The 24209-nt window shown below is 50.7% G+C and overlaps 1 protein-coding gene across 10 annotated transcripts in view; it reads right to left on the bottom strand.

Annotated features, from left to right (window-relative positions):
- LOC140403268 (ELAV-like protein 2) overlaps window positions 1-24209 on the bottom strand; it is a 258076-nt gene that overhangs the window by 29976 nt on the left and 203891 nt on the right. For all 10 annotated transcript variants that reach the window (XM_072491048.1, XM_072491044.1, XM_072491045.1 and 7 more), the window contains 3 exons: window positions 18028-18181; window positions 8195-8420; window positions 3648-3686 (listed from right to left, as the gene is read on the bottom strand). In XM_072491048.1, the coding sequence (XP_072347149.1) occupies window positions 3648-3686; window positions 8195-8420; window positions 18028-18181 (419 nt within the window). The remainder of the gene's footprint in view (window positions 1-3647; window positions 3687-8194; window positions 8421-18027; window positions 18182-24209) is intronic.

Genomic DNA, 24209 nt, shown 5'->3' with positions numbered 1-24209 from the left:
GAGGAGTGGGCCGCGCGGTTGGGGGCGTAGGACTGGACATTGCGCAGTGCGACCGTCATGGAAAGTGTTTTAGTCTCTGCGAGGTCGCGTGTGGCCCCTTCTAGGAGCCACTGCCTGATAACATCGGACCCAATCCCAGTTACCAAAGCGTCCCTCATAAGGAGATCTGAGTGCTCCTTAGCTGTAACGTCCTGGCAGTCACAGTCCAGAACTAGTGGGATCAGGGCCCTCCAGACGTCTTCGATTGACTCACCAGGTAGTTGAGTACGCGTTGCGAGCGCATGTCTGGCGAAGAGCGTGTTCGTCTTCTGCTCATAACTCTCTTTGAGTCGAGTCATAGTGTCAGCGTAATTGGGTGCATCCTGGATCAGCGGGAAGATTTTAGAGTTGAGTCTGGAGTACAAGATTTGAATCTTCTGAGCCTCTGGAACAAGGGTCGGCGCCGCGTTGATATCCGCTTCAAAACAAGCCAGCCAGTGCTGGAAGTCCTTTCTGGCGTCGCTTGCGTGTGGATCCAGCTGCAGTCGATCTGGTTTAATCCGGAGGTCCATCTTCTGAATCGGATACTAATAAATTGAGGCACGATCAATTTGGCTGGAGACGAAGTTGAATTCAAACTGAGGCTTTATTAGTATCTGAAGTGTGGCCTCCCACAGCCGCTGATGAAATGGCTGCGAGCTGAAGGCCACGCATATTTATAGCCCGGCTCCTGGGCGGAGCTAGCATGCAGGGGCCCAGGTGAACCTGTAGTACAGGTTCTACCGTACAACCCTTAATATAGGAACACAGTGGTTTACCACAGGGAGAATGTGCAAACTCCACACGGACAGTGACCCAGAGCCGGGATCGAACCTGGGACCTCGGCGCCGTGAGGCAGCATTGCTAACCCACTGCGCCACCCTGCTGCCCTACGAAATTGAAAGCTGTCGACAGGCCAGACATTGAAACAGAAATTACAACATGTTGCCATGCCGAAAAAAAGATGGAGTTAGTTTTTTTTTTAGGTGGGGGCACAGTAAAGAGACATGGGACATCCGGCTAGGATAAAGAGCAATCCAGTCATTCCTGTCAGATGTGATCATGTAAATGTTACTGTTAACATCTCTCTAAGTGATGAGGCCAGTCACAAGGAAGCTGCGGTCAGTTTTTCCTTTTGGGGAGCAGAGCAGGTCGAGGGGGAGATCGAATAGAGGGTCCATATTGTGAGGGGTTTTCGAGAGGGTAGCTAAGGGGAGGGGGGGTGGGGGGACCGTTTCCTGCGGCAGGTGGGTTGCCCAACCTGAGATTGAAGAGAGTTGGCTATAGGGTCAGATGATAAACCACCCCCCACCCCACCCAGCCCCATCCGGACCAGTTGTTGCGATCTGGAATCCATCGCTTGGTGGTGGGAAACAGATTCAATCGCAACTTCCCAGAGGGTAATTGGATAGATTTATGAGGCAGGAAAGATTTGGGATAACCATCGGGGAAATGAGTGGGGAGGTGGACCTAACCGGCTGGTGCTTCCAAAGAGTTGGCGCAAGCTTGATGGGCCCAGTGGCCTCCTTCTCCACTACGTGATTTAACGGTCAATGCTTTTGGACCCTTCCCACCGACTGGCGAAGCAGTGCCGAACGTTTACTGGCATTTCTGTCCTTCTTTCATCGGAATAAGGAGGGTGCAAGTTAGAGGACACCTCTTCACACGGCTAGTTATTGGCAGGGGGGGATCGCAAGGAGAGGTCCTACCATCGTTTAAAAAAGAAAAATGGGTTGCCAATGTGAATGTGAATAGGACATGGAGAGGTGGGAATGTGAGTGGATAGGCTCTGTTTGAGGGGCCGAATGGCTTTGATCGCCCTAATTTCTGTGCTTTGATTATAAAATGATCCACAAATGCTTGGATTTTACCACTGAAATTTGGGGCTAGCCGCAATATCCAGGGGGTTGAATCGGGGCTTTTCGAAGGGACTGTGCTGTGCATCGGGCCAGGGCAGACCCATTCGCCATAGCCTTGGGGAGACAGAAAGGGTTCATCAAACTCCAATTGAAAGGAAAACCTGCCTTCTCTGTCCTGCGATCTCCAATCAGAACTCATCTGCCTATTTAGAGTCGAGCCCAGCTGTTTAAAATAGCAGATTGAGATTGTGGTATGAGGGGAAGTCAGAGGGACCAGAGCGGGTCTGGTGTTACAGAGAAGTAGCTTCTTCTAAGCTTCTCTGAAAAGGGTAGTTGACCCTTTACCAAAGCTCAGTCTGTTTATCTTCCCTCCTGGTGGAGATTAAGTCATTTTGCAGACTGTCTGATTCCAGCAAAGCTTGACTATGCTAACCATCATCCTTTGCACCCTGTACCCACATCCAGTTTAATTGAGCTTCCATTTAGCTTGAAGCCCAACTTCCCAATCATTGATCTTAAATTATAGAATTTACAGTGCAGAAAGAGGCGATTCGATCCATTGAGTCTACACCGACCTTTGAAACAGCACCCTACTTACGCCCAAGCCTACCCCTGTAACCCCACCTAACCTTTTAGGACACTAAGGGGCAATTTATCACAACCAATCCACCTAACCTGCACATCTTTGGACTGTGGGAGGAAACAGGAGCACCCGGAGGAAACCCACGCAGACACGGGAAGAACGTGCTGATTCCGCACAGACACATTGCCGGCCTTGAATCCGTGTCCTTGGCGCTGTGAGGCAGCAGTGCTAACCACCGTGCCACTCTGCCACCCCTACACTTATGTCAGCACAGTGTTGTACCACTCTCAGTGCTGCAGCATTTTACCACAACTGTTAACTTTTCCCCATTGTGGTGGTATGTATTAGGGGGAATACGGTACACCACGTGTCGACAGGCTATTGGTGGAGGGATGCCAGGTCCTGATAGGATCTGCCACCTACTGGACTCCACCCAGAAATGCCGGTATAAGAACCCAGTTTTTCCCTCCATTTCCCTCAGCAGTTGCATTCTGTAACCACGCTGCTGGGGATAAAGTTCTGCTTAATAAAGCCTTCAATTGACATTACCTCAACCTGCCTCGCGTCATATTGACGGTGCTACACCCATTGAGCCCATAATTGTTGGGTCAGCTTTGGTGGAGGGTTTGGTTGGGGGGGGGGGGGGGGGGGGGGGGGGGGGGGGCGGAATGGAAAGGAGCACGTAACACCTTCCTGATTCGACCAACAGCAAATTCCAATTAAACGTAACACCAGCGGCTGAAAGGAATTTGCAAGTAGGGCGTGAAGGAGTCGGACCTGATGGGTTAAGAAGAGTCACCGATCGAACGTGAAAGATGCATCGGAGTGCATTGGAGTGAATGCCAAGACAAGGGGCACAAAGTATCTCCCAAAGCAAACATATTCACGGGGTGGTTGAGATTTAGAACACAGTATCCAGAAACAGATTCAATTGTGGCCTTCGAAAGGGATTTGGATAAATGTCTTCAGGAGGCAAAGTTTCAGGGAGATGGAGAAAGGATGGGTTTAGCATGTTGCAATTAAAATAACTGATAATAATTAAAAATGGTGCCTGTTGCCAAACACTTACACAATACCAGATAGTCACTATTCTAAAGATCAACATAAACTTTTGCAGTCCTGTATATTTGACTGGATTACTGGGGCGAACATTACATTCTAACCCTTTGTTTTGGAGCATTAATTACCTCTTCACGCCGTAGGCCATGTTAAGTAAATTGTCCAGTCTGTGAAGGAAAGGGAGACGGAAGGAAGGGCGGATGTTAGTACTTACGAAACAGTAGCCTTTATTTGAAGAGAGAGACAGATAGACAGAGAGAGAGAGAGACAGCAATAGCAGATACATAGCATCAGGTGCATGTCATAACACACAGTGAAACAAATCCAACTGTACACGTTTTGCAATTATAACCAGAGAAACACAAGATTAACATGACTGCTGAATTAAGGCGACATAGTATGTCCGATGACATCTGTGTGGGTTTGACTCGATTACTGAATATACAGCGGTAGAATTTGTAAAATAAAAATGGGTTCATCAATGATATTCTGCCAAATTACTTCTTGCCAATTGCATGTCTAGGTGTATAATGTAGCTATTTTGTCACTCTCCAAGAAAAAAAGAAATAGGTTCACAAGAATGGAGTTAAAAAAAACAAGTTTAGTTTTGTACCAACTGGGACTCAATATTGCAATAGATGCAATATCCGAGAGCATCATATTTATATTGAATAGCACTGTAAGGCGCGAGCTCAGTGTCTAACTCCCTATTAAATGCATACTTGACTTCAGGTAAAATTTACGTCCAATGCAAATGTAAGATTCCTATTCATTTTCCTTTTAAAAACAGGATTGTAGTCTACCCAGTATCTATCTTTTCATTCCACGCTTCAGTCTCGGGGCGGCAGGGGGGAGTCCCAATCCCAATCCCACCTGTGGCGGGCATCGACACAGGCGGGATGGGAATATTTGGAGGGTGGCCCAAAGTCCTTTGGCTGCTCTGCAAATGCTCCCGCCTCGCCAACGATATGCCAGCCATTGGAGGGACTGGAAAATCCTGCCTGGGATGTGGGCATCCTGGGCAAGCTCAGCATTTGTTGCCCATTCCTGATTGCCTTCGAGTGGGTGACGGCGAACCGCCTCCTCAAACAACCGGCCGATAACCGACTTGCTGGAGTTTTTTTTTGAAGAGTTAACAGAGAGGGCCGATGAGGGGAATGCTGTCGATGTGGTGCACACGGACTTCTGAACGGCATTTGATATGGTGCCGCACAACAGACTTGTGAGCAGAGATGCAGCTCACGGAATAAAAGGGACAGTAGCAACGTGGATACTAAATTATCTGAGTGACAGGAAACAGAATGTATGTTTTTGGACTGGAGAGATGTTTGTCGTGAAGTTTCCCATGGGTCGATGGGAGGATAGTTTGGAACTTCGAAAGGACATAGTCAAATTGGTTGAACAATTGGCAGAGATGAAATGCAATGTGGAGAAATGGGAAGTGATTCATTTTGGCAGGGAAACTGGAGAGACAATAGAAAATAAATTCTAAAGGGGATACGAGAGCAGAGGAATCCGGGTGTGTAAGGGGAGGCAGTGGAGTAGTGGTATTGTCACTGGACTAGCTATCCAAGAAACCCAGGATAATGCTCCGGGGACGCGGGCTTGAATCAACGCCATGGCAGATGGAATTAAAAGTCTAATGATGACCATGTAATGATTGTCACAAAAGCCCATCAGGTTCACTAATGCCCTTCTGGGGAAGGAAATCTGCCGTCCTTACCTGGTGTGGCCTACATGCGACTCCAGATCCACAGCAATGCAGTTGACTCTTAACTGCCTCTGAAATGGCCTAGCAAGCCGCTAGGTTCAAGGGCAAGTAGGGATGGGCAACAAATGCTGGCCTTGGCAGCGACGCTCACATCCCATAAAAGAATAAAGAATAACACATTGAAGGCAGCAGGACAGGTTGATAGCGTGATTAATAAAGCATACAGCATCCTAGGCTTTATTAATAGGGGCATGGAGTACAAGGAGGTTACGTTAAACCTGCATAAAACACTAGTTCAGTCTCAACTGGAGTATCGTGTCCAGTTCAGGGGACCATACTTCAGAAAGGTCATTAGTACAGGAATGATTCACCAGAATGGTCACAGGGAATTGGGGGGGGGCTTCAGTTACGCAAAGGGATTACAGACGTTAGGACCGTTTTACTTGGAGAAGGTTGTGAGGAGGTCTGATCGAGGTGCTCAAACCCATGAGGTGTCTGGGCAGAGAGGATAGGGGGAAAGATTGGTGGAAGAATCGAGGGTAGCGAGAGGGGCAGAATTTGGGAAAAGAAACGACGGCTCAGCGGGCGGGGTGGGGGTGGGGGGGGGAGGGGGTGGGGGGGGAGGGGGTGGGGGGGGGGGATCTGGAATGAGCTGCCCGAGAGTGTGGGGGAGGCAGGTTCAACCGAGGCTTTTGAGAGGGAACTAGATGATGACCCAAAATGGAAGAACGCGCAGGAGAGCAGGCTGGGGAGGATGGCGCTGAGGGCATTGGCTCATTCAGAGAGCCGGTGCATACTCGACGGGCTGAATGGCCTCCTTCCACGCTGTAATTATGCTGGCTCCTTCACGGGGACAGTAAAGAGTCAACCCCATCAGTGTTGGGTTTGGGGCCAAGTGCAAACCAGTTGGGAATAAAGATGTAACTTTTTCCCAGGGCGATACCAATAACGGTATGTTTCCTGATGATATCTTATAAAAAAAATACACTGAATTCAAGTTCTCAAGCTGACATGAATCTCGAGCCTGTTTAGTAATACAATCATTGAGCCTCTAGCCGCACTTCCCTGAACGTCCAGCTGGGTGTGGTAGAGACTGGGACTGAAACCTGGTTTGTATGTCGGTGCTATCATGTACGCTGCGCATTTTACCAGGGTTTAATTGTCGACATTCCACAGTACCTATTCCTCTTACTCAGCGGTCCGCATGGACACTTCACCTTCAAACATGTCAATGTATTTCTATCCTTGTGGGACAATGCTATGTTTAATATGTTACTGAAATGTAAATTGGAAAAATGCCATTTACCCTGCTGGAAGTAACTTTTGCCCCTTGTCTTTGGGGGAGGGGTGGTGGTGGGGTAACCCAGAGGCCCAAACTTCTGGTAGTGCTGGTTCAAACCCCAGCTGGTGGTATTTAAATTTGATTAATAACATCTGGAATTGAAAGCTCGCCTCAGTAATGGTGGCCCTGTCATTGGTTGTCGTTCAAAACCCATCTGATGCCCTTTAAGGAGGGAAATTTGTCATCCTCACCTGGTCTGAAAGAATAAATAAACCAGCAAAGGCATTGCTGTGTATTTGATATGTTCGATTTGCCTCAGACCAGTGCACAGATGACTTCAGCTTCTAACTTTGCAGGAACTCTACTTAGAGTTTCATACAATGCTTCCATCGTGCTTCTAGAAGCTTCTGGCTCCTTCTCTAGTGCCTGTTTGCCTATCTCTGTGTCCACACCCAGGCTTAACCAGTCAAGTGCAGTGAGCATCAATAGTAAACACGCAAATGATCAAACACCGAATGACTGAACACTACATTCATGATAGGCTAAATGGTCTTCTTCTGTTCTCTATGAGGGAAGGCGCAGTGGTCCAGGGCAATTCTTCTCCCTGCTGTTTCATTTTGGCGGGGGTAAGCCTTGTGTATGGGACCCTCCCATGTTTCTCTCACCCAGCTTGTCTCTGTCGTAGATATTTGCTCCATCCGGTGCAGTAGACAGTCTGTGAATGGACGGGTGGGAAACAATTCCAATCGGCCTTCTGGATGTGAACTGCCATCTTAACCGAGGAGCTCAGATTCAAAGGGTTCTGGGTTGAAAACGTTGGGTGGCGTAAGGGACACTAGCGTCAAAGGAGTAAATAAATGCAAGCGGCTGGGGAAGGCATCGCTGACCTGGTGGCAATAACCAGTAAAACTCTAAACTGCCTACTAAAACAAAACCCAGTTGGCATAAAATTCACGATGTCTGGTTTCTTACTGACTGCCAAAGGACTCTTGTTAAACCTTCTGGGAGCTGAGGACTTCCATCAAGAAATGTTGACTCTATTCAAAATATTTGGGTTTCAGTTCAACATGATTACTTAAAAAAAAAAATTTAGAGTACCCAATTTATTTCCAATTATGGGGCAATTTAGTGTGGCCCATCCACCTACCCTGCTCATCTTTTTGGGTTGTGGGGGGGCGAAACCCACGCAGACACGGGGAGAATGTGCAAACTCCACACCGTCAGTGACCCAGAGCCGGGATCAAACCCGGGTCCTTGGCACTGTAAGGCAGCAGTGCTAACCACTGCGCAGCCGTGCTGCCCAGTTGAACACGATTATAACCCACTTGTCAAACCCCTCAGTTTTTCTTTTAAATAAATGGCCAAACCCGTTCAAACTAATTTACACTTCAGTCAAAATGCTGTTAAAATGCCAGGTTAGATTTTTGTGCTTCGAAGGCAGGATTCTAAGTCTTGTAGTGAAGCAATTCAGCAGTCATGGGTCTGTCTGCACCTTCTACCTCTGCCAGCTCGATGCCCAAGGCTCACCAGGCGCAATGCCTTGCGGGAATTCAGGTCAACCCCGCCAACTTGACAGAAGGACGGAGGACTGGAGCCCCACAATTCATTGGGCTGCCTTGGGCACCGGCAGCCCACGGAGAGGAGGAGGTGCCACTGGCATCTCTGATCGGTGCATGGCTCACCTGAATCGCTGTGCCTGGTGATGCAGGGGACCAGGGTATCGTCTGCTTGTCGATTGGTACAGCTGAGACAGCAGCGCCTGGCCAGTCTTTTGACTGGGATTATTTGCGAATTTCACTGTGATGGGCTCGGTGGCTCCCAGGGGCTTTTGCCCATTCAGCCCCTTAATGGCTTCCTCTGCCTCTATCCTCTTGTCAAATCGGATGAAACCGACCCCTCGAGAGACACCTGTTTTGGGAAAAGACAGAACGACGATAACCTGTCTGCAGTTCGCTGACTGTAATTTACTCACGCATAGTACAATGTTGCTTTAAAAAAAATCTCTTTCCAACTTATCCCTCGTGACTTTCACTGGGCCCTGTGGCCAGCACTCTCTCTCTCTTTCTCTCACACACTCTCTCTCACTCTGTCTCTCTCACCTCTAAGTCAGAAGATTGTGGGCCCAAGTCTCGCTTTAGACTTGAGCACAGAATCGAGGCGGACCTGCCCCCTGCCGCACTGAGGGAGTGCTGCACTGTCGGAGGGTGCCGTCATTGGGACAAGGCCTTAAGTCCAGTCTCTGAAATCACACAGCACTATTTCAAACCCCCGATGTCCTGCCAATACTTATCACTCAGCCATCATTACTTCTCTTCTTTCCCAATTAAGGGGCAATTTAGCTCGGCCAATCTACCTACATGAGGGCATTACACCAACCCATATAATGTTTTGTTATGCTCTTGACGTAGCATAGGCTCCTTCCTTGATGTGCACTCTGACAAAGGAAGGTTCAGACTTGGAGATAAGTTTAACACATTCATTAAACTGTTAACAATTCTCCTACTTGGATTCACCTCTCCTGTTAATCCTGCTATAGCTACTCAGACTAACTAACCAGTCTGCTACAATCCACGTGGTGGGTGTGATGTGTTTCAATCAACCCTATCTGTACTCACTAAGTGTCTCCACTGGAAAGAGACTGAGCATGTGTGCTGTGTCCTTTTATATGGGTTAGTGTAATGCCCCCCTGTGGTAGTGTCACGTCTGGGTGTGTCGTGACTGCCCATTGGTCGTGTCCTATCTTACTGACCTATTGGTTGAATGTCCGTGTGTAATGTTGTCTCTGGTGCTCCCTCTGGTGTCTAGCTTGGTGTAGTGTGTTCACATTAACCCCTTGTGTATTTACAATGATGCATATCACCACACTGGCTGCGCGTCAAAAGTGCATCGTGGGTTGTAACGTGCTTTGGGATGTTCTGAAGTCTCCAGCTTGCCGAGGACTTGTCCCACAGCCACCGTGAGCTCTCCCAGTCATTCCCTGTGCCGGACCTGATGGAATGATCAGCACAAGGCTATCCCACAGCTTAGCAGGCCACAGATGAGCCAAGTCCAGAGCGGACAGCGGAAAACCCCTATGACAGCGGAGAGACTGGAAGATCCCTCCGCCACTGCAAAGCACACGGGGGGTGTGGAAAATCCCACACAATGTTAGTATCAGACAGAAAGGCTTGCCTCGCAGAGCCCATCCCTAAAAAAAACTCTGAAAGCAGTTGGACCCCATTCAGTCCCCCCAATAAAACCCAGCGCGCCATCATTTGACCAGCGGAAAGAGGGGATATAAATTTAACAACAGTGGTAGCATTGAGTCACAAAGGATTGGATTTTTCTGGAGTCAGGAGACAAGTGGCAGCCCACCCTGAGATTCCCGCCCCCCCCTTCTCGGCACCAGCAATTCCGCCCGAGCGGGACAAGGGTGAGGGCAGTGAGACTACAGCCTGCGCTCCCAACCTGGCCAGCTTCGTCTCCCAAAACCTCGCAATTCTCGCGGAGCCCGGGTCAGCTTCTCCACAGCCCCTCAGAGGAGTCGTGAACCATAGTCTGGATTCAGTAACCTTTTGAAAGGTGCGTTCGAAAGATCTTGCCCAAGCCCCCCTCCCCCCCACCCCCCCAGCCCCAGCCCCCGCCCCCCCCCCCCTTGGCCCCTCATACTCTCCATGGCATGTCAATGCCAATTCCATGCCACTCCCATGCCCATTCACCCAGTATGTATTACCAATGAGCCAAGTTATTACAATGTCAAGTGGGGAACTGCTGGGGGGCGGGGGTGGGGGTGGGGGGGGGGGGGGGGGAAATACATAAACCATTCAGAATTCTTCTTCTGAAAAAATAACTCCTGTTCTTACAACTTTGCAAAAGTATCAATCAGGCAGAACATTAAAGTATCGATAGCATCGGCTTCCAACGCTTCATGTCTCTTAATCCTGTCCAAATGAGCATTGAGACATTGTGATGTCGAGTTTATAAAGAGGTTGCTGGGGAAGATACCGGACCTGGACTCACACAGGTTGGTTATGGGAGGGGACTTCAACACAGTTATTGACCCTGGCTTGGACCGGTCAAGCTCGAAAACGGGCAGGGTGCCGGCAATGGCAAGGGGACTAAAAGGGTTCATGGAGCAGATGGGTGGGGTAGATCCATGGAGATTCGGGCAGCCGAGGGTGAAGGAGTTCTCCTTCTACTCACACGTGCATAAAGTGTACTCCCGAATTGATTTCTTTATTTTGAGCAGGGCCTTACTGGCAGGGGTAGTGGACACGGGGTACACGGTGATTACAATCTCAGACTATGCTCCTCACTGGATTGACCTGCAGGTTAGTAAAGACAGTAACCAGCGCCCGCAATGGAGGTTCGATGTGGGACTTTTGGCTGACGAAGGGGTGTGCGAGCGGCTGAGGAATGTATTCAGAACTACCTGCAGGTCAACGACACGGGGGAAATTTCAGCAGCGATGGTCTGGGAAGCACTGAAGGCGGTGGTCAGAGGGGAGCTGATCTCAATACGGGCCCAAAGGGAGAAGGTGCACAGGCAGAGACGGACCGACTGGTTAAGGAGATACTACAGATCGATAGGAGATATGCGGAGACCCCAGAGGCAGGACTTTTAAGGGAACGGCGGAGGCTCAGGCAGAGTTCGACTTGTTAACCACAGGGAGGGCGGTGGAGCAGCTTAGAAAGGCAAGGGGGGGGGGGATCTATGAGCATGGAGAGAAGGCCAGCAGAATGCTTGCACAGCAGCTTAGAAAGAGGGAGGCAGCCAGGGAGATAGGGAAAGTAAATGACGGAGATGGGAACCTGGTTGGAGATTCAGCAGGGGTGAGTAAGGCGTTTAGGGATTTCTACAGTATGCTGTACAGGTCGGAACCCCCTATGGGGCCGGAGGAGATGAGGCACTTCTTGGAGTGGCTGAATTTCCCAAAGGTGGACGGGGAGCTGGTAGAAGGGCTGGCGGCCCCGATTGGGTTGGAAGAGATAGTGGAGGGTCTGAAGGCCATGCAGTCGGGTAATGCCCCGGGGCCGGACGGGTACCCAGTGGAATTTTATAAAAAGTTCTCTGGGATATTGGGGCCGGTGTTGATGGGAATGTTCAATGAGGCAAAGGAAAGAGGGGTGCTTCCCCCGATGTTGTCCCATGCCACGATTTTGCTGATTCTGAAGCGGGACAAGAACCCGGATCTGTGTGGGTCCTACAGGCCGATATCGATGTTGAATGTGGATATCAACTTGCTGGCCAAAGTGTTGTCCTCCAGGATTGAGGATAGTGTTCCGGACGTTATTGGGGAGGACCAGACAGGGTGTGTAAGGGTAGGCAGTTGGTGGCCAATGTAAGAAGGTTGTTAAACGTGATCATGATTTCCCCGGAAGGTAGGGAGGTGGAGGTAGTGATCGCAATGGATGGAGAAAAGGCTTTGATCGGGTAGAATGGGATGATCTGTGGGAGGTACTGAGACGGTTCGGATTTGGGCGGGGCTTTATTGACTGGGTCAGGTTACTGCATCAGGCTCCTGTGGCAAGCGTACGGACGAATAGGACAACATCGGTCTATTTTAGACTGCACCGGGGGACGAGACAGGGATGCCCCCTCTCCCCACTGTTGTTCGCACTAGCTATAGAGCCATTGGCGATTGCTCTGAGAGCCTCAAGGGGCTGGAAGTGGCTGGTATGGGGTGAGGGTGGGGGGGGGGGGGTGGGGGGTGGGGGGGGGGTGGGGGGGGGGAGGAGTACAGAGTCTCGCTCTATGCAGATGACCTGCTTCTGTATGTATTGGACCCAATAGAGGGGATGGAAGAAATTATGAGGATTCTGGGGGAATTTGGCCAGTTTTCGGGGTATAAGCTAAACATGGGGAAAAGTGAGATGTTTGCGGTCCAGGCGAGGGGACAGGAGAGGCGATTGGGGGAGCTGCCGTTTAGGGTGGTAGGGGGAAGCTTTAGGTGCCTAGGCATTTAAGTGGCGCGGGAATGGGACCGGCTGCATAAATTAAATCTGGCCCGACTAGTAGACCAAATGAAGGACGATTTTCGGAGGTGGGACACACTCCCGTTGTCACTAGCTGGGAGGGTGCAGACGGTAAAGATGACGGTCCTCCCGAGACTCCTGTTTGTGTTTTAATGTCTCCCCATCTTTACTCCGCGGTCCTTTTTTAAACGGGTCAACAAAGTGATCTCTGGCTTTGTTTGGGTGGGCAAGACCCCGCGGGTAAGGAAGGTAATGCTTGAGCCGAGTCGGGGAGAGGGCGGGCTGGCGCTGCAAAATATTCGTAACTATTACTGGGCGGCGAATATACCCATGATCAGGAAGTGGGTGGTCGGGGAGGGGTCGGCATGGGTGCGTATGGAGGCGGCTTCATGCAAGGGCGCCAGTTTGGGGGCGTTGGTAACTACGCCTCTGCCATTCCCGCCGGCACGGTACTCCACCAGCCCCGTGGTGGTGGCGGCCCTGAGAGTCTGGGGGCAATGGAGGAGACATGTGGGAGCAGAGGGAGCATCGGTCTGGTCCCCAATCTGTAATAATCACCGGTTTGCCCCGGGAAGTATGGATGGGGAGTTTGTGCATATGGCGGAGAGCAGGAATTGAGAGGATGGGGGATATGTTCATAGAGGGGAGCTTTCCGAGTATGAGGGCGTTGGAGGAGAAGTTTGGGTTGTCGAGGGGAAACAAATTCAGCTATCTGCAGGTGCGGGACTTCCTACATAAACAGGTGTCAACCTTCCCGCTCCTACCGCTAAGGGGGATTCAGGACAGGGTAGTTTCCAGAGGGTGGGTAAGAGAAGGGAGCGTCTCTGACATTTACAAGGAACTTATGGGGTCAGAGGAGACGCAGACCGAGGAGCTGAAGCGCAAGTGGGAGGAGGAGCTGGGAGGAGAGATAGGGGATGGTCTATGGACGGACGCGTTGAGTAGAGATAACGCAACATGTGCCAGGCTCAGCCTGATACAATTCAAGGTCGTTTACCGGGCTCACATGACAGCGGCCCGGCTGAGCAGATTCTTTGGGTGGAAGACAGGTGTGCAAAATGTGCGGGAGGACCAGCGAACCATGACCACATGTTCTGGGCATGTCCGAAGCTTAGGGGAGTTTGGCAGGGGTTTGCAGATGTCATGTCCACAGTGTTAATAACAAGGGTGACGCTGAGTCCAGAGGTGGCGATTTTCAGGGTGGTGGAAGACCCGGGAATCCAGCAGGAGAACGAGGCAGACGTTCTGGCCCTTGCTTCCCTGAGACATGAAGGTTCAGTTAGGGCGCTCGAGAGTTACAAGTTAGCTAGGAAGGACCTAAAGAGAGAGCTAAGAAGAGCCAGGAGGGGACATGAGAAGTCTTTGGCAGGTAGGGTCAAGGATAACCCTAAAGCTTTCTATAGATATGTCAGGAATAAAAGAATGACTCGGGTAATAGTAGGGCCAGTCAAGGACAGTAGCGGGAAGTTGTGCGTGGAGTCCGAGGAGATAGGAGAGGTGCTAAATGAATATTTTTCATCAGTATTCACACAGGAAAAAGATAATGTTGTCGAGGAGAATACTGAGTTTCAGGCTACTAGACTAGAAGGGCTTGACGTTCATAAGGAGGAGGTGTTAGCAATTCTGGAAAGTGTGAAAATAGATAAGTCCCCTGGACCGGATGGGATTTATCCTAGGATTCTCTGGGAAGCTAGGGAGGAGATTGCTGAGCCTTTGGCTTTGATCTTTAAGTCATCTTTGTCTACAGGAATAGTGACAGAAGACTGGAGGATAGCAAATGTTGTCCCCTTGTTCAAGAAGTGGAGGAGAGACAACCCCGGTAACTATAGACCAGCGAGCCTTACTTCTGTTGTGGGCAAAACCTTGGGCAAAAAAAAGGTTTATAAGAGATAGGATGTATAATCATCTGGAAAGGAATCATTTGATTAGTGATATTCAACACGGTTTTGTGAAGGGAAGGTCGTGCCTCGCAAACCTTATTGAGTTCTTTGAGAAGGTGACCAAACAGGTGGATGAGGGTAAAGCAGTTGATGTGGTGTATATGGTGTTAAATAGGGTGGTCAATAAGACTTTAAACTAGAGATTGGGGGGGGGGGGGGGGGGAGGCAAAGTCAGGGAACCAAGAGGTGAAGTAATCAGTGGGAAGCGTAGCTGCTTAGGAATACAAAAAAGCACGAAAAGACAGATCTCAGGAGAGGTTACGATAGTCCCCTTGTTCAAGAAGGGAAGTAGAGACAACCCCGGTAATTATAGACCAGTGAGCCATACTTCTGTTGTGGGCAAAATCTTGGAAAGGTTTATAAGAGATAGGATGTATAATCATCTGGAAAGGAATAATTTGATTAGAGATAGTCAACACGGTTTTGTGAAGGGTAGGTCGTGCCTCACAAACCTTATTGAGTTCTTTGAGAAGGTGACCAAACAGGTGGATGAGGGTAAAGCAGTTGATGTGGTGTATATGGATTTCAGTAAAGCATTTGATAAGGTTCCCCACGGTAGGCTACTGCAGGAAATATGGAGGCATGGGATTCAGGGTGATTTAGCAGTTTGGATCAGAAATTGGCTAGCTGGAAGAAGACAAAGGGTGGTGGTTGATGGGAAATGTTCAGACTGGAGCCCAGTTACAAGTGGTGTGCCACAAGGATCTGTTTTGGGGCCACTGCTGTTTGTAATTTTTATAAATGACCTGGAGGAGGGCGTAGAAGGATGGGTGAGTAAATTTGCAGATGACACTAAAGTCGGTGGAGTTGTGGACAGTGCGGAAGGATGTTACAAGTTACAGAGGGACATAGATAAGCTGCAGCGCTGGGCTGAGAGGTGACAAATGGTGTTTAATGCAGAAAAGTGTGAGATGATTCATTTTGGAAGGAATAACAGGAAGACAGAGTACTGGGCTAATGGTAAGATTGTTGGCAGTGTGGATGAGCAGAGAGATCTCGGTGTCCATGTACATAGATCCCTGAAAGTTGCCACCCAGGTTGAGAGGGTTGTTAAGAAGGCGTATGGTGTGTTAGCGTTTATTGGCGGAGGGATTGAGTTTCGGAGCCATGAGGTCATGTTGCAGCTGTACAAAACTCTGGTGCGGCCGCATTTGGAGTATTGCATGCAATTCTGGTCACCGCATTATAGGAAGGATGTGGAAGCATTGGAAAGGGTGCAGAGGAGATTTACCAGAATGTTGCCTGGTATGGAGGGAAGATCTTATGAGGAAAGGCTGAGGGACTTGAGGCTGTTTTTGTTAGAGAGAAGAAGGTTAAGAGGTGACTTAATTGAGGCATACAAGATGATCAGAGGATTGGATAGGGTGGACAGTGAGAGCCTTTTTCCTCGGATGGTGATGTCTAGCACGAGGGGACATAGCTTTAAATTGAGGGGAGCTAGATATAGGACTGATGTCAGAGGTAGGTTCTTTACTCAGAGAGTAGTAAGGGCATGGAACGCCCTGCCTGCAACAGTAGTGGACTCGCCAACACTAAGGGCATTCAAATGGTCATTGGCTAGACATATGGATGATAAGGGAATAGTATAGATGGGCTTTAGAGTGGCTTCACAGGTCGGCGCAACATCGAGGGCCAAAGGGCCTGTACTGCGCTGTAATATTCTATGTTCTATGTTCTATGGTAACCCGGAGAGGGATACTATTAGCTTGGAGGGACTCAAAGCCCCCGAAGTCGGAGACCTGGCTATCGGACATGGCTAGCTTTCTCTGTTTGGAGAAAATCAAGTTCGCCTTGAGAGGGTCACTGTTAGGGTTCGCCCGGAGGTGGCAACCGTTCGTCAACTTCTTCACGGAAAATTAATCGTCAGCACGGGGGGGGGGGGGGGGGGGGGGGGGGCTTAGTTTAGCTTAGAGTAGGGGGTTAACAAAGGTGGGACCTGTAAGGGAGGGAGATGGCATTTGCACTATGTGTATAATTTCATGTACAGGGCGAAATTCTCCGGAAACGGCGCGATGTCCGCCGACTGGCGCCCAAAACGGCGCCAATCAGACAGGCATCGCGCCGTCCCAAAGGTGCGGAATGCTCCGCATCATTGGGGGCCGAGCCCCAACATTGAGGGGCTAGGCCGATGCCGGAGGGATTTCCGCCCCGCCAGATGGCGGAAAAGGCCTTTGTTGCCCCGCCAGCTGGCGCGGAAATGACATCTCGGGGCGGCGCATGCCCGAGAGCGTCAGCTGACAGTTTCCCACGCATGCGCAGTGGAGGGAGTCTCTTTCGCCTCCGCCATGGTGGAGACCTTGGCGGAGGCGGAAGGGAAAGAGTGCCCCCACGGCACAGGCCCGCCCGCGGATCGGTGGGCCCCGATCGTGGGTCAGGCCACCGTGGGGGCACCCCCGGGGCCAGATCGCCCCGCGCCACCCCCAGGACCCCGGAGCCCGCCCGCGCCGCCTTGTCCCGCCGGTAAGGTAGGTGGTTCAATTTACGCCGGCGGGACAGGCAATTTATCGGCGGGACTTCGGCCCATCCGGGTCGGAGAATCGAGCGGGGGGGGGGGCCCGCCAACCGGCGCGGCGCGATTCCCGCCCCCGCCGAATCTCCGGTGCCGGAGACTTCGGCAACCGGCGGGGGCGGGATTCACGCCAGCCCCCGGCGATTCTCCGACCCGGCATTGACAATTTCGCCCACATTGTTTATTTTGTTGTTGTTACAATACCAAAAATACCTCAATAAAATGTTTATTAAAAAAAAAGATCATTGAGACATTGACAAAAGAGATCAGAATAAAGAACAACTTATCATAACCACTGAAGGATGTCAATCAAAAAAAAAATTCAGCTGTCAAAACAGAACCCCCTGCTGAGCTGGTGCTTTTATTGGTCTGGACCTAGAACCAAACGTGCATCATGAGTTCAGGTGTACACCCAAAGGCAATAGGGGGTGGCTGGGTGAGGGAGGTGGGTTGGGTGGGGGGGGGGGAAGCTTGAGTTTGGCATGGAAGATATGAGGGGCAGTGGGGAGTAGGCGGAAGGGGTAGGGTCGTGTGAGGGCTGCAAGCCTTTCTGTTTTTATTATGACTGGAACAAAGTTCATGAGAAGCGAGGCGGGACTTCTAAACAACTCACCTCAGGACGCGCCCGCCCCTGTGGCCATCTGGAATCTGCTCCCAGGGATGGTGGTCATGACGTTATCCCAGAACGGTGTACCAACAGACCCCACCCTGAGGGAAAATTGTGTGCGCCCGTGGTGTCTTAAACGTCGGGGAAGTGGGGAAATATCCTCTGTGGCTGAAATTCGGCTCATAGAATCATTACAGACCAAAGAAGGCCACTGAATCCATGACAGCTGTAACGGACATCGTATTTTGAACAAGAGATCTATTGTCAGAATTTAGAAGGGTTACGTTGATCAGTTAGGTTCAGGATTTGCTGGGGGGCCCGTTAATACTCTATAGGTCGCTCGGGGTTTGCCAAGTGCATCGTACTATGGTAGCACGGTGCACCGGTTAGACTGAATCAATGGCCCTTCCCCTGTCCTTGACTAGGGATGTCTCATGTACGGCGCTGAGGATTAACCACCTCAAATTCTGCTGTCGGACTGGCAACCTGGCAACGTGCGCCTTACCTGTAACTTGGTCGACGAGGATGCGTGAGGTGATGATTCTGCCGTACTGGGAGAAGAGTTGCTCCATCTCTTTCTGGCTCATGGTCTTAGGGAGCCCACTGACGTACAGGTTGGCATCTCGAATGGACGCGGAGCTGGGCCGGGCGTAGGAAACCTAGAAGGTGGAAATGGTGGCATTCAAAAATGCGGCTGGTTCAAAAGTGCAGGAAGGCAAAAGATGGAATTTTCGTTGATCCTGGGCTTTTACTGAGAACGGTGCGTTCAGTTTCTAAGATGCTGTGCCAGAGGGAGGGCTTCTGCCCGTGAGTTATCACATTAGACCACACACCCTGGTCCAATTATCCCTGCCTCTAAAGTTTCCACCCGCGTCTGCAAGCTCGCAGATGATTGACTCGCCTGACCGCTGTGTGGCTGAAAAGAAAGGAAGGTGCTGCCGAAGCTTTTCATCTTCCACGCATCAGGCCAAATGCAAGAATGCCAAATTTCAAAAGCTCACAACAATTTATACCGCAGGAGCTGATCAGTTGGCAAGTCGACTCTGATTGGCCGAGGCGTTGCCATGGGGAAAGCAAAGGGGGAGCCATTTCTCCTGCGGTTAGAAATTCTTGTGATCGGTCTGAAACGCGGTTTCTTGAGTTAGGCCTGATGGGTGCAAGACCGTAAGGTTTTGGCGATGCAACGGTCGAATGTCGGCTACATTAACGTGCTGTCCTTAAGCCTTGAGAGGTCACCTTTTTAAGGCCATGGACTGGTGGCGTAGGTGAATGGCGAAGAAAGGGCCATTCGTGACCGATATCAGACAAAGCGGCCAACGCTTGGAACTGAGGCATTGGCCTTGTGTTGTTTAAGAGACTGCTGAATGTTGCGTTGAGGGGGGGTGGTCTGGTTTGGCCTACACGAGGATGAGCCCAGTGGGCTTTGCCGGCTGTATAACAGCGTCACCGGAACTGGAGCTGGCCCTTCAGCCCCTCCAGTCTGCCCCTCCTCTCGGCCGGTCCACCTCGACATCACTGGGAATGTTTTTGAACCAAAGGATTTGGAGCCATTTGAATCCATTGCCAACTGCAAGCTGCTCAGGCTAATTGTTACAACCATCCGTTCAAATTTTAAAAAGCCTCGGCTAAATCCGAATGAAAGCCTCACGCTCCATTACTACATATTGAGAAAAATAGGTTATGGAATCTCTTTTTCAGTTGATGCTCCTGATCCTGTTAAAACAAGCCATTAATTGCCTGCTACACAGAACAGATTGTGTAGCGGAGTCTTGCTGCAGTGACCTACCCATAATCCCTCTCACATTCACTACACAAGCCATCCCCGTCCCAGGAGAATTCTGAAGCTAATTTTTGCCATGGCAATAACGCAGCTCCTCCATCTGTCAGACAAACTGGCTTCTTGGAGGGATCCACGGTTAATCCAGCGCACATGAAATGACAGAGAAAGGCGCAGGCTATGAACTAAGGCTGTCATTACAGCTACACCCCCACGAGACGAGGTACAAAATGTTTCGTAAATTAACCTTAAGGGAACTGTGTCTCCATGGCAACCTCCTGAACATCTTCTCTGTCAAAGACCCGGCCACCGCGTCTTTAAGATAAAAATCAAAAGAGGGTGAAGCAGGATGGTCTTGAAAAATGATGGGGGTGGTGGTGGGGGGAGAGAATGTTTGGGGGCTCTTGGGTGGAGAAGAGGGCAGGCTAAAGATCGCCCTGAGGAGAGACTTCGGCCATTTTGGCGAGTTTATATTCCGCATCCACTATAAATTAAATCGTCCGCATGCAATCGCTCCTCCTATTGTCTGGTTGCCTGTCAGAACGAAGATAATGGGGAAGCTATCGCCCAGCTAGTGTCTTATTGACCAATAACACCAGTCCATGGCCTAAAATGTTGGCCCTTCCAAGGCTCCATAGCTTATCTTTGGCAACTTATTGTCCACGATAGCCCCTTGCCTGACTCCGACGACAAGTGCATGAGGATTAAATTTGGGATGCTCTTTACCTCCTATTTCCTGGCTCTGTTCAGCTAGCGTAACACCTTTCTTGACTTACAAAATCTTGAAATGACCCCCCCCTCCCCCCCCCATCCCTGTATTTTGTGCTGAAAGGTGAAGAATTCCTTGGGGTCTCTCTCTCCCTCCCATCTGGCATTTGTGATTTCTGTTAGTCAGACTTCCTTTCTTGCACTGCTTTAACCTTTTCCTGGCGTTGACGCTACATCAAATGCCACCCCTCTGGAGATGTCTCTTATCTCGCAGGGCCGGAGGATACTCGCTCACACGTTCTCTCTTAATCCTCGCAGCTAAGGACCCCCCCGTGGGATCATTCTGTCCCGGGATGTCCAAACTGAAAATGCTGAGCCTCTCCACTCTCTCTCTCTCTCTCAGGTCACCCACTAAAGGTGTTGGCCTGTGGCTCGGTGAGTAGCTCTCTCCCTCTGAACCTCGAAGGTTGGGGATGTGCAAAATCGCACTCCAGGGGGCTTGAGCCCGGCTAACATTCCCAGTGCGGCACTGAGGGAAGGCAGCACTGTTGGGGGGGGGGGGGGAAAGAGAGAGGTGCTGTTGATAGGCTGAGGCATCAAACCCCTTGGCTGAAGGAAAAAGGTAACTATGGCGCTATTTCGGAGGCGAGAACGGGACTTCTCCCCAGCGCCCTGGGCCAGCATTTGTCCTCCAACCTACGCCTAGAAACAGATTATCTGGTCACTTAGCCCATTGCTGTTTGTGGGCACCGTGGCGTCACAGCTCCAGGGTCCCAGGTTCGACTCCCGGCTTGGGTCACTGTCCGTGCGGAGTCTGCACGTTCTCCCCCGTGTCTGCGTGGGTTTCCTGCGGGTGCTCCGGTTTCCTCCCACAAGTCCCGAAAGACGTGCTTGTTGGGTGAATTGGACATTCTGAATTCTCCCTCCGTGTACCAGAACAGGCGCCGGGGTGTGGCGACTAGGGGATTTTCACAGTGACTTCATTGCAGTGTTAATGTAAGCCTACTTGTGACAATAAAGGTTATTATTATTAAGTCGACGGCGCTGTTTCCTGCATTGAAGAGAGTAATTAATTGGCGTTTAAGTGTCTGGGACACCCCGAAGCTGTGAAAGGCGCGATATAAATGCAAATTGTTTTTGTTTTGGGCGGTGGGGGGGTGGGGGGGGGGGGGGGGGGGGGGGGGGGTTGTTGTTTGTTGAAAAAACAACACGGTCTGCGCCCTTCCCCATTTTCCTTCGAAATCAGAGCAACCAGGCCAAAAAAAAATAAAAATCACATTTATGTTCTGCACAACATCCCTCAGACCGAGGAGCCACATTGCACACAGTCGGGTCAAGCTACCCATTTTCGTCTGATTGTAATTAACTGGCATCCAGAAGTCCGGAACAGATCCGACGGAGGTCCCATCTGCCGCTTCGAGCAGCTAATTGCGAGGCTGACTCACAGCGGGGAGGATCCTGTCACTGGGGAGCGCAGAATGGGGATTTGACATGCCTGGCAACTGAAATGCACACCAGCCATTTAGAGGCATTCATTATTGGGTGATTTGTGGCTTGCTTTCCCGCACGTGGGCACGAGCATATGTGAAATGGAGGACGCTTAACAGCTTTGAGGGAACAATGGGCGAGTGCTGAAAAGCCCTTCTGTTCCAAATTGGCCTGGATTGTGACAGGATTAGGCTAATTCGCCAAATCTGGCCTGTCGCTTTGAGGAGAATGTAACCCTGTCTGAATTGTGACACAACCCTAAATAGTGTTAAAAGAAGACAGCTCATTTTCTCAAAAGGAGTAAAAGTGCTCCTGTTCATGCAGTGTCTCCTTTGTGACCTTTGGGCTTTTGACGTGTCGTCGCTTTTGGAATGTAGGGAGTGTGGGTAGCCAATTTTCACACAGCCAACTCCCACAAACCAGTGAAGAGTTAACCATCGGGCAATGTGCTTTTTAGTGCGTTCATGAAAGGCGGGATATCTTTCCAACCTGTTCCATACATTCCCACCCCTCGGTGCAAGCTACGTTCACCCTCACCCCTCCCTTGGCCTTCCCATCTTCTCAGTCTGGCCTACGTCGGCCTTCCACGCTCTCCAGTACTTCCCCAAAAGTGTCCATCCTTCGACGCACGAGTCCAGAGAGCGAGTGATCCTTTCTTAAACCACGACCTGAACTCTCACCATCCCCTGTTCATCCATCACCCCTGAGCTCGCTGACCTACACTGAATCCAACAACATCCAACAACGTCTGCGATTTGAAATGACCATCATTGCCTTTCAGATCCCTTCCTGACCCACCTCCTCTCTAACTCTGACACCTCTTCCAGCCGCAAAACCCTCCGAGAACCCGGTGTTTCTACCCCCCCCCCCCCTACCTAGGCCCGGGGCCCCGACCCTATCCCCGTAACCCCACCTAACCTATTGGACACTAAGGGGCAATTTAGCCTGGCCAATCCACCTAACCTGCACATTTTTGGACTGTGCCACCGTGCTGCCAGGAAGTGAAGAGTTGGAGAGAGGGGGGGTGGGGAGGTTTAGGCAAGGAATTCCAGCGCGTAAGGCCCCAGACAGCGGAGGGAATGGCTGCTAAAGCCAGGACATAGGAAATCAGGCGTGATAGAATGGGGAACCTTGTACCTATGTGGGCGGCACGTTGGCCCAGTGGTTAGCACTGCTGCCTCACAGCACCAGGGACCTGGGTTCAATTCCAGCCTCAGGTGACTGTCTGTGTGGAATCTGCATTTCTCCCCCGTGTCTGCGTGGGTTTCCTCCGGGTGCTCCGGTTTCCTCCTGCAAGTCCAGTGGTGTGCAGGCTAGGTTGCGGGGATAGGACAGGGTGGGCGGGCGAGTGGGCCTCGGCAGGGTGCTCTTTCAGAGAATCAGTGCAGACTCAATGGCCGCATGGCCTCCTTCTGCATTGTAGGGATTCTGCGATTCCTCTAAGATGGCCCTTAAGACCCGAATCTCGGACCGAGCCTTTGATCATCTTATCGATTAGCTCTGTGAAACTGCACAGTCAGAGTTGTACCCTGATGGTTGAGAAGTTAAATCAAGGCCTCCAGTTGCCGCCTCAGATGGTTATGAAGGGTCACATGACACTTTTCGAAAAAGAGACCCCTGGTATTTTGCATTGACCGCTTGTGGGATCTTGCTGTGCACTCATTACACCAGGGGCTGCACTTCAAAAATACTTAATTGGTCAAAAAGCACCTTGGGATGTTCGGAGGATGGGATAGGTGCTAAGCAAATGCAAGTTTATTCTACACCTCTCACCTTCCAAAACCCCTGCAGACCTCTTGGTTTCCCATCCTCCACAGTGCAGAAGGAGTTAGATGTCCCGGCAGGGATTTTGAAAATGCACGATCCGTTAAACATGGAGTCTTTTAAAAAATAAAAATCTCATCCTGGCAGACTCCTTCTGCTGGTACATGTGTGTATGGTAGCCTCAAGTGGACAAAATTCAGAAAGCAACTTTCAATGCAGTTATGTAAATGTGGTCACACCCAAGGTGCAGGCAGAGAAATGGGTGACCACCAGAAAGGGCAGGCAGTCAGTGCAGGAATCCCCTGTGGTTGTCGCCCTCTCGAACAGATATACCCCTTTGGATACTGTCGGGGGGGATAGCCTATCAGGGGAAAACAGCATCAGCCAGAGCAGTGGCACCACGGCTGGCTCTGATGTTCAGAAGGGAGGGTCAAAGCGCAGAAGAGTAATAGTAATAGGGGACTCTATAGTCAGGGGCACAGATAGGCGCTTCTGTGGATGTGAAAGAGACTCCAGGATGGTATGTTGCCTCCCTGGTGCCAGGGTCCAGGATGTCTCCGAACGGGTAGAGGGCATCCTGAAGGGGGAGGGCAAACAGGCAGAGGTCGTTGTACATATTGGTACTAACGACATAGGCAGGAAGGGGCATGAGGTCCTGCAGCAGGAGTTCAGGGAGCTAGGCAGAAAGTTAAAAGACAGGACCTCAAGGGTTGTAATCTCGGGATTACTCCCTGTGCCACGTGCCAGTGAGGCTAGAAATAGGAAGATAGAGCAGCTAAACACGTGGCTAAACAGCTGGTGTAGGAGGGAGAGTTTCCATTATCTGGACCACTGGGAGCTCTTCCGGGGCAGGTGTGACCTGTATAAGAAGGACGGGTTGCATCTAAACCGGAGAGGCATAAATATCCTGGCCGCGAGGTTTGCTAGTGTCACACGGGAGGGTTTAAACT

The sequence above is a fragment of the Scyliorhinus torazame genome, chromosome 27 (assembly GCF_047496885.1).
Source record: "Scyliorhinus torazame isolate Kashiwa2021f chromosome 27, sScyTor2.1, whole genome shotgun sequence".
Classification (NCBI taxonomy): Eukaryota; Metazoa; Chordata; class Chondrichthyes; order Carcharhiniformes; family Scyliorhinidae; genus Scyliorhinus; species Scyliorhinus torazame.
Note: the sequence above shows the minus strand (reverse complement) of the source record. Positions and strands in the feature narration are given on the sequence as shown.